We start from the raw sequence: 10,613 nt of genomic DNA, 5'->3' as shown, positions 1-10,613 counted from the left end.
GTAAATATTGATGATACCTACAGACTGCCTGAAAAATTCAGGTGAAGATGGAGGTCATCACAGATGGTGTCTATGATGGTGAAAAATATGCAGATGATAAAAAGAGAGCAGACATTACATTTTTCTCTTAATTCTTCCCAGTTCAATGCTGAACAGCCCATGAAGGCCTGTAGATGGTGCTCCAGTTTAACTGAGTTACAGCAGAATCATCTTAAAAGATGTAGTGCCATTTAATGGAGAGACAGAGATGTGTGTGTGTGTGTGTGTGTACATAGAAAATATATCTTTAAAAAATCCAAAACATAATAAAAACTCAGTAAACAAAACCAGCACTGGGATAACAATGTTTCAGCAGAGGTGTCAGGCTGCTGTTGTGGTCTTACAGTGCTCTCAGTCACTGTGTTCCTCGATTCTCCCTCAGCTTCACTTGTCTAACTGAGACCTTTAAACAAAGGACCACACAAGTGAGCTGTTATTGGGCACATCTGGTAAAGGAATTTTTAAAATGTAGTTTCTAAATGCAATAATTCAATATGCGTATACTTGTATTTAACATTATGGAGGAATGAATTTAGTTTTCTCTGCTTTCACTGAGGTGAACTCAGCTTATAAAACAATAGATTCTTGGCTGGGGACCTAGATTTGAAGATTTTGACCAGCACACCTTTGGCAACCACTTCTACATTAACCCTCTCATGCCTGAATTATGAAATCCTCAGTCAGGATTTTTTCCCTAAGTGTTTTTATTCTTCTTTAGGTAAGAAGAAAAAAATAATTACATTTTTTTAAAACACAAAAAATAAAACATTTCAACACAGCATTTCTGGCCATCCGTCTGCCATCTTGGTTTTGAGAAATTTGCATTAGACTTACATCAACTGCCCAGTGGGTGGAAGTGTATGGAACAACACTCTAGCATCCAAAGTGTTGGCTGATGTGCAATTCTACCATCAAAACCGTGAAAGAAAACAGCTTTTTAATAGCTGTCCATTGTAGTGACCACTATGTGTGAAAGGGTTAAATTCCAAACTACACAGTAAAACTATCATGTATGAATTCAGGATCTACTGTCCCTGGGAGCCCTGTCCTATTTTCCCTTATCTTTACATTAGATCAGTTGGCTGCAATTACGTCCTGCAAAATCTCTGTTCATCAGCAGTCATGTATCTTCACTTAACAACATGATGTCAGTTTTTGGGCAATTACCTCAACTTCAAAGATGAACTTTCTGCACACACATTCACATGTGTAAATATATATTTCTTTCACTTCCCCCAGCTTACCAACAATTATAGTTCCATACAAAACCGCCAGCTGCCATGCAAGGCCCACATTGAACCGCAACCCCATCCTGCTGGTTTGTACTCTGCAGCAGATGTTGAATCGGTCCCCTCCTCACCGGGGACACTGCCCATCCTCACATTCCAGCTATAAAAGTCTCTGTTCTGGACCACTGCAAATCCATTTGGCTGGGCAACTAAAATATTTGCTTCAGGCCCCACAAGAATGCTCCCTACCGCCCTGTCTTCAACTTCCCCATGTCACCCACTGTAATATCATCACTAGCTGCTTCTGGCTGCCTGGACTGAACCCCAAACTGTGTACCCATTTCCACCTGGCCGTTTGATTTTGGTTTAAAACCAGTTTGACCAGCATACTACCAGATTTTACAGATCTGCTTCAAAAGACGACCAAAAGTTGGTTTCTGCTTTGAGAAATAAATAGCACTGCTTGTATTTTCACATATATCCATTGTTTGCCATGTCTTTTTTGGTAAGTAGAAACTGCAATGTTAAAACAAACAAAAAAGTGAAAATCCTGCATCCAAAATGTTACTTTTGTATGACTGTGTTAGAAGAAAATGATCTAGATGAAACTGTAACACATATTTTAATAAATTCACTTGGAAAAAAAAAACTGATTCCTTTTTATGTTTTATCTAAAACACCTTGCATTGTTTTTTGAAAGGTGCTGTACAAATGAGCCTGCCTTGCCTATAGCCTGTTAGCATGAGAGGAAGAAGAGGAACAGTGAAGTTAAAATACACACACACACACAGCAGGTAGTGGTTTATTAAACGTGGTTCCTTTCCATTTATGCGAGCCACTGTCGGCTTCGCGTTTTCTTCAGACTGGCCTGTCCGAGCCGCCGTAGTAATGATAAACATTGACAAGCAGCTGTTCCCTCAGTGTTATGTTACATAGCTCACGTGTAAGGTTTTTCTGCGTGAAGTGTCGTCGAGTGCTGTAGAAGAGACTAATCTGTGTCACTATTAACACAATGGAGCCTGTTATAAAAATAAATCCTGGTAGGTTAAATGTTCGTGACGTTTGTTTTGTCGTTAAAATGAACGTCGACACATGCCAAAGTGCAACAGATATGAATGTTTGCTAGCGTTTGGCTAATGTTACTTCGCCCTGCCTCACTTGCAGTCCGTTATAAAAACCTCCTCCGTTTTCTCTTCAGGGGCGTCGAAATGGGACATTCGTCAGAAAGTTTGGGACTACATCGAAGAGAAGAATCTGGCCAACTTCCCAAGGCCTGTTCACAACAGGATCCCAAATTTCAAGGCAGGTTAAACCAATTTAACCAAAGAAGAAGTGGGGCAGTTCAGTTACACTGGCAAATGAACTGTTAAACTCAAATATACAGTGGCATTAATGTCAACATTGTTGTTACTAAGGCTCTGATCAATTATCTGATTTGTCGTTCATTCAGATGTTATTCATACAAGGTGGTCTGCTCACTGGGACTTGACTGCCATTTGCATGGGGGCCACGTGTTAACTGGAAAATAAAAGTGATGTTAGTGTATCTCAAATGTGAATACAATGATAGTAAAATAGACATGTAACACAGAGCTAATTACAATAGAATGGTCAATTTTAATATTGTGCTTCTGCATTAAACACAATTAGAAAGCTTTTTAAAAGTCTTTATTTTTTTAAGGCCTTAATTTGTAAATTAAGCAAATATATTTACTTAACACAATAACAGTGACAGAGACAGTCTGTCCTAATTGACAGACATTCAGGTCACTGTGTCTCCTGACAAAATAAATTAACAGATAAACGGGAAGTTTAAGGAGGTAAACTGGTCAAATCATTGTTACAGTAATGACACTGAGGTATGCACAGCAGCTCTTGACTGATGTTCTTGATTTTTGAATGATTAATGGCTGTCCTGTCTGTGCATCCATTCACCTCTTTTACTTTTACTTTACCTAATGGCCAGGGTGCAATTCAAGCATGCAACAAGCTTGCAGACCTGCAGGAGTTCAAGTCCAGCCAGACAGTCAAAGTAAACCCAGACAGACCCCAGCAGCAGGGGCGCTTTGTCACTCTGGAAGTAAGTTAACTCTGGGGAAAAAAAGAAAAAAAAAATCATTAGCCCTTGTGCCCCCCTCTCCTCTCAACCAGGGTGCTTTCACAGCCTGTGCCAAGGTGTCTGAGCTGCAGGTGTTCACCAAGACACCTGAGGTGAAGGTGGATCCTGATAAACCATTGGAGGGTGCCCGGCTAGCAGTGCTTCAGGTAGCACTGCACTGTGGGGAAAAAGCACTAAGAACCACAGTGCCTTAGGCTGTAATACAGAAATTTCATTATTCTGCTTTATCTGCTTTGTAACCATGTCAGTTTGACGTATTTATAGAGGTTTGAACAAACAATTGTGTTAGAAATTAAGAATTATTGGGGATTACAAATCCTCCATTAAACTTTCTGTATTACATCCTCTGGTTCACTCCTTAAAATGACATATTAGTCACATCAATACATTGCATCTGTTGAATTTGAATCTACTCAGTTATTTTCATCATTGTGCACTGAGGTTCTTCGTATCAATTATTCATTTGCAGTCATATTAGATGACTATATATGTCTGTTGGATAATTTGTGGGATAATCTTTGCAGGCACAAAAAACTTTATTGGTCCCAACTCCTCGTCTTCGCACTGGTCTTTTCAATAAGATTACTCCTCCTCAGGGAGCCAGCAAAGAACAGCTACGTGTGTGCTCTTCCTCTCAGGTCTGAACCTGCTGTTTTTACATATTTTTATTTTCAACAAGATTTTTATGATTTTTATTTTTATGAAACCCTTAAGATTTAACCCATTCTTGTTTTTTTTCCCCCTCCTGTTCACTGTTCTCTTCCTTCAGGGTGTTAGAGACTTCAGTGTGCCTGTTGACCTGGATGCAAAGGTGAAGGTTGACCTGGTGGTGGTCGGATCTGTGGCGGTGTCAGAGAAAGGTGACTGTTCCACCTCAGCATACCATTTCATTTAAATACTGAGGGCTTAAAGATATTGCAGATTTGCCCGTCCAAGATGATCAGTCAGTACAAACATATGCCCAACAATTTATCTATTTATATATGGAATTTGTTTATAGTTGTAGTAGATCAACAGTGCTGTGAGTGCTTTCATCATACAGATTTATTCCAGATTAAATACAAACGTCTGGTTAGACTCTATGGGAAGCAAAATCAGAAGTATTTTATTCCCTCCAATACATACCTATTTAATTAAGTGTAATGAGCTTCACAATGTCGAGGTGCAGTAAAATGTGATGCCGACCCAAGATTCATGTCTGTTATTAGACACTGACTGAAAGATTATAGATACCATAAGTGGGTAGGGTTGTTGTTTAAGGGTTGTTTATTGTGAAAAATGTTGAGACTGAAAGGACTGAAAGGTTGTATGGCAAAGCTCTTCAGTCATGTTAAATATCGTGTTGTTGCGATCACTGTGGCACCAGGACATCCTGTCAGGGAGATTTGAAGAGGAGCAGAGATGAGAATGGGGGCAGATGTGTGTAATCAGATCCATTTTGCTCCTTGTGGGTTCTGCTGTGTTCTGCTCTCCATGTAAAATTACCCCATCACTCACAAAACATTTTGATCCTCATTTTCAAAATGCCTGAGATAACTGATGCAGTGCAGTGGTGAAACAGACATGTTTACCATAATGCGTACATTTCCAAATGGCTCTAAGTGTACAGTGCCACATGGTTCTCATAAAGGGTTTGTTGCACAGGATTCATCCATGTTCCCATCAGACTACATTTAATGAAGTTATTTTTATGAATTGGAAACATTACTACAGCTGCCTTCAACATGTAAATCAATGTGTTATAATTCAGTACAGTTTTTAGATTAAAATCCTCTGTTTTGCACTATTTTTAAAAATGTTTAATGTAATGCAGATGTCACAGATTAAGTGAATCTGTCATACTGGTCTAGGGAAAATTCTGCTCCAAGGATTAGGTGTAGACTGCTGCTCTGTGTATCACATAATGCAACACCTACCTTTTAAAATGTTTTCATGGCTTCTGCCTCCTGTCGTAGGCCTTCGGATTGGAAAAGGAGAGGGCTACGCTGATATGGAGTATGGCATGATGGCTTCGATGGGAGCTGTGAATGAGTCGACTGTGGTTGTTACCATTGTCCATGACTGTCAGGTTAGTTTGTTTGGATGGAACTTAAAGAAAAATTTATAATTGTGTCGTAGAACTTGTTTTTTCTCTGTTGTCAAGCATAGGTGATGTTGTTAATTGTTTAAATCTAGAGTATTTGCAGCTTGACTCACAAACAAAAACCTGACGAACACCATAACATGAAAAATAGTGATCAATGGTTTAAAAATTAATTAGAAAATTTGATTTTAACTAATAATTTCCTTTCCTCTTCTAATTCTTAACATTGTCATGAAGGATTGATAGAACACATCATCTGTTGTTAAGTGGCTAATCTGGATATTTGTGCTTTCAGGTTGTGGACATTCCAGAGGAACTAATAGAAAGTCATGACCTGACTGTGGACTACATCCTCACACCCACCAGAGTCATTAAAACAAACTGCCAGTTACCCAAGCCACAGGGAATCATCTGGACTAAGGTAAATAAAAAAAACTTTGCTGTGTTTTGTGTTACTCTTAAGTTCACAATACAGTTGTTTCATAGTGAAGCTGATGGGTGGGTTTAGTCGTCAAACATGAGCCGCAGCATTCTTGCTTTATGGGACCTTTGTTGCATGTTATTCTCCATCTCTCTCTTTGTTTATGTCCTGTCATCTCTCCACTGGATCAATAAAGGAATTAAAATGCCCAAAAACAATTTAAAAAGTAGTTGATTTGAAAAATACACACAAGGTGTAAAGAGTTGCCTTTTAATTTTAAATGGTAAGTCAAAGGGTTGCTTTTCAATTCAAAACTTTCAATTCACACAATTGTTCAGATTTCAAGTGCACAGTGGTTCAACAAGCAGACTCGCCACATGAAACTGTAGAAATAAATAAAGCTCTGCAGGCTTGTCACAGTAGGAAAATCACATCACAACAATAAATTGAATGACGGCTGAATTCCATTTAGTTGATGCATTTTCAGGGTCCTGGTGTTGTGCATGGTGTCTCACTATCACACTGTCATAGCAACAGAGACAACTGAATAGAACTGAACCATATTAGCAACACCTGTGCTTGACCAGTCAAAATATCTGCTGTGAAAAAGGCCTTGCCAGTGCCCTTTCTAGTCAAATGCTCTACTACATTTTAGCCACCTGTAAAGTATTAAACATCTTCTTGACCCTTTTGCAAATTCAGGTGTTTTTAGAGAGTGGATTTTTGCAAAGATACTTAAAATGTCAAAAGGTTTTAGCTCCTCTCTGTAGAGACACTGCCCTCTTATGGACATGTAATGACATTACATCTTATCAGAAGATTCCTGCTGCATATTCATTCTGTGTGCATTTCATTTCTTTGTACTAATAATAATTGCCACCTTATTACTCTATGTTTCATTTTCTGTTCAGTTTTTGAATAGTAGTAATAGTAGTACTAATAGTAGTAACAGTAGTAATGATTATATCATTTAGAATTTTAGCTTTTGTATACAAAACCTAAAATGAACATTACAGTACACATACTGTACATAATGTTCTCCCAAGACGTACAGACAACCAGCTATCAAACACAAAAGGGTGAAAATCTTTTGGAGAAAAACAGCCAACAAAACAAAATCAATAATGAACTGTAGAGTATTCTTTTAAAATCGCACCTCACCTTCTGTCTACATGTAACTGGAAGCCTGGACCTTAAACTGCTTCTGATTTACTGACACTGGTAAAGACAAAGCCATGTGTTTTTCCACCTGATAATTTGTCTTTAATTAGACATGATGGGGGTATTATTCTTATCATGTGGAGAGTTTGAGTGTAACCTCTGGGTTTCCTTCAGACACGCATGTAAGTAAACAGGACCCAGTGACCTTACAGACAGGAAGGCCATGTCTGATCATCAAAGGCTCCTCTGCCCAGCCAGCTTGGCTGTGCAGGGGCAGGGAACGATGGGTCAAACAGGCCAGTGTACAAACAATAGCCGTGTATATCCTTTACAGGACTGGTCAGCATCAAAGGCTGCCAAGACACTTGAGGACCCAACAAATCAAGAGAAGTCTTTATTTTTAACTGCTTGGGAAATGAAATCTCCTGCTGCTATAAAGAAAGTTATTACCATAGCATGGGCTGTAAGCAGGATGGACTAATACCAATTAATTTGTCAGCTTTCGCTTTGTTATTAATGTAACTCATCCGTAGGTATGCTGCATTGGCTCTGAGCGGAGCTATTTGTTTGCTGTATATGACACCCCTCCCCTTTCAGCCTCACTGAGTCTGTCCAGTTTTGTGTCTTCAGCTGGACACAGAAAAGCTGGAGAAGATCCCCATCCTGAAGAAGCTGCGTGCTCTGGAGGAACAGGCTGGAAAGGATGTAACACTAGGGGCGGTGCCTGCTGCAGCAGAGCCTGGTCTCCAGACCAGTCAACCCAAAAGGCAAACCAGACGGAGGCCAAGGCAGAACACGCAGCAGGATGCTGAAGGGGAATCCAAACAGGACTCCAAACAGGAGAAAAGAGCAGAGGGAGAGCAGAAAGCCAGACTGCGCCCAGCTAGAGTGAGGAAAGAAAGCAGGGGGGATGGCAGAGGAGGCAATGAGGGAGAGATCAATGAGAGAGGAAAGGGAAAAAGCAGAGGGAACGTGAAGGAGAAGGGCCTAGAGGAAAGGGGAGGTGAAGTCACGTCTCAACGTAAGCTCCCTCTGAGCGTGACTACAGTTTACCTGGGGGGAATCCCTGCCGGCCTGCGGGTTAGTGAGCTGAAAACTGCCCTCAGAGAGAGAGAGGCCCCTCCACTGAGGCTCACCTGGCAGGGAGCTCAGCACAGGGCCTTCCTTGACTACAGTGACCCTCAGGCTGCAGAGCAGGCCCTCGAGGCTCTGCAGGGTCTCAGTGTGAATGGTCACAGTCTGCAGGCTGAGCTGGCCAAGAGCCAACGGGGAGGCAAGAGGTCCGCACAGTCCAACAGGAGACCGAGACCATCAACAGGTCCGAAATCTAACACAGCACCACCAGGTATTAAAGATGACACGACTGAAAAGACTGAGCAGTAGTAGCAAATGGCAATACTTAGCCCAAGAAGTATTCATTGTGGAGCAACCTTAAACGCCTTAAGAAGAGTTTAGTTGTTTGTTTTTTTTTTTTAATATTTCTGGATTTATTACAAGAGGACCTCAGTTATATGAAACATAGATGTCTGAAATGACTGCTAATGAACATCATAATATATGGATAAAATATGTGACAGCAATACCTGAAAATATCATTGCAGCATCATAAAACATTTCATTTGGTTCATGCCATTTCACAATGCTTAACCAATACACCAGTGTGCCTTGTTTAATTCACACACACCCCCTGGCCTGTGTATCCCGCCTTCATTCCTTGAAGGTGCTTTTTTTTTTTTTTTTTGAGTGATTCTTGAGTGAAACCATAGACTGTCTATTTGTTAAATTTAAGTGCTGAGTAAATTTTAAAAATTTAAGTTTTCAGAATTTTTTTCCCCCCACAACTCAGAATTACCTTCTCCAAGAAGGTCCTGTTATCAGACCTGTTTGTCTGTTTGTTGGTTATCTTTGAACACATTTAACTGAGGCCATGGGCCAAAGAAGAGCTGGTTAGTTTTTGTTGCAGGTAGCGCCACCATGTGGCCATTTACACACTTATCCAATCGAGATAGTTCCTGACCCATGAAGCATAGTAGTAAAATAAAATAAAAATTGGTCTAACGTTTATGTATTCATATATAGCACAATGTTTGACCACAAGGACTTTTCAACAATTCAGTTTTTTTTTCACCAGCACATACTGTGCAGTCTCAACCAAAGAGAAGACATCTTAATGCCATTTTGATCACAGCTTTTAAATAGCCATAATTTCATTGTGACACACTTGAAAATTTGCTCGAAAAACTCATGATTTCAACAGGATTATCTATCAGTGTGCAGCTTATAAAGATCTAAACCTGTGTTATTTATTTATAGCCTTGTTGAAGCTCACCTCGTCGATTTCTTCTAGTTTCTGTGTTTTCTACTTGCTTAGTTATTTTTGAGAATATTTTGGAAGTAGACATTGCATTCAAGCAATGATATTTGTACCTTTGTTGATTTAAAAAAAAGACTTACTCGTGGCGTTCAGCCTGCTTAGGTCAGTTTGAGTATGGTGCCATGAGCTGTTCCAATCTTTATGCATCTGTTTGTAACACGTACACAGTAACATTCTTCACTAAAGTGTTTGACTGTACCTGTTCAGTCGTGTCTTTTTTTTAAAAAAAAAAAACAAAACAAAACAAAAAACCAACAAATCAGCAGTATCTCACTTTGATTTTGACAGATATTGAATAACTGTTATGTTGTGATTGCAAACTTTGAAAAAAAATTCTACTCTGTGAAACCAGTTGTTACTGCCTCAAATTATTGTAAAACATAACACAGATTGTTTTACTGATGAGGCAGTAATTCAAGGTCAGATGTTAAACATGACAGAACTTGAAGGGGTGATAACTGCAAACAAATCATTAAAATTCTGCTTAATGGGCTACACACGTCATACTTTTGCCTTGTTTTGAACGCAGCTCTATCTACATTAGTACAGTTAGTTTTCAGACAGAACAGAGTAAAGACTATCACACACATGCAAACCACTAAACCAGACTTTAGCTCCCAATAACCTGTATCTTGTGCCCCTGGTGTTTTTGTTACATCTTTGTGTTTCTGCACCAGGCATTACCTGATACATGGTCACTGTCGTGTCAGTCTGTAGTGCCAGAAAAGTGTTTTGTTTTCTCTGAAGTCTTGGTCGTACTGAGACACAAGCACACAGCATGTCTGTCTGCACAGGGCAGGCCTCAGGCTTTTTATGGAGCTGTCATCCAGGCTTGGTCGGGGGAACAGCTGTGGAGCCCCATCTCTCTCCCTCTGCTCCGCCAGAGCACTGAACCTCGGCAAATGTCATCAGTTTGTTAATGTGCTGTTCCACTGCTGTTGAGCCGGCTATACCCCATGCTCGATGGCATGCTCATTTTACTGGGGTTCAGTCAGTGGTCAAAGTTGTGAGGCTGCAAAGCTACACAAGTATCAACACAGAGTGTATTCCGTCCTTGTGTAAGAAGGTATGTCTGCACACAAACCTCAACAGCATGACTTACAAAATAAAATGAACAAGAAGACATCTTAAATTACAGTTCATCCACTTTATCTAGCTCACATGAGGTGTGTGTCAGTGTAATCTGAG

General features: G+C 40.0%; 1 protein-coding gene across 2 annotated transcripts; it reads left to right on the top strand.

The window, feature by feature from the left end:
* The first annotated feature begins 2,148 nt into the window (after positions 1–2,148).
* On the top strand, positions 2,149–9,623 carry mthfsd (methenyltetrahydrofolate synthetase domain containing). Of its 2 annotated transcripts, none has more exons than XM_018667935.2 (8): positions 2,149–2,308; positions 2,467–2,570; positions 3,234–3,347; positions 3,911–4,024; positions 4,156–4,246; positions 5,342–5,454; positions 5,765–5,890; positions 7,682–9,623. In XM_018667935.2, the coding sequence occupies exons 1-8, from the start codon at positions 2,281–2,283 to the stop codon at positions 8,432–8,434; spliced, it is 1,443 nt and encodes a 480-aa protein (XP_018523451.1). In that variant the 5' UTR covers positions 2,149–2,280; the 3' UTR covers positions 8,435–9,623. The 2 variants fall into 2 exon arrangements, with proteins under 2 accessions (XP_018523451.1, XP_018523450.1); XM_018667934.2 differs by lacking the exon at positions 3,234–3,347 and adding an exon at positions 3,419–3,532 and having other exon boundaries at positions 2,255–2,308.
* The last annotated feature ends 990 nt before the right edge of the window (positions 9,624–10,613 follow it).

Source organism: Lates calcarifer, linkage group LG2 (assembly GCF_001640805.2).
Source record: "Lates calcarifer isolate ASB-BC8 linkage group LG2, TLL_Latcal_v3, whole genome shotgun sequence".
NCBI lineage: Eukaryota > Metazoa > Chordata > Actinopteri > Centropomidae > Lates > Lates calcarifer.
Note: the sequence above shows the minus strand (reverse complement) of the source record. Positions and strands in the feature narration are given on the sequence as shown.

Coding starts and splice junctions, on each gene's coding strand:
- mthfsd (XM_018667935.2), top strand. CDS start 2,281: ATGGAGCCTGTTATAAAAATAAATCCTG. Junction 5,455..5,764: donor CCATTGTCCATGACTGTCAG/GTTAGTTTGTTT, acceptor TTGTGCTTTCAG/GTTGTGGACATTCCAGAGGA. Junction 5,891..7,681: donor AGGGAATCATCTGGACTAAG/GTAAATAAAAAA, acceptor TTGTGTCTTCAG/CTGGACACAGAAAAGCTGGA.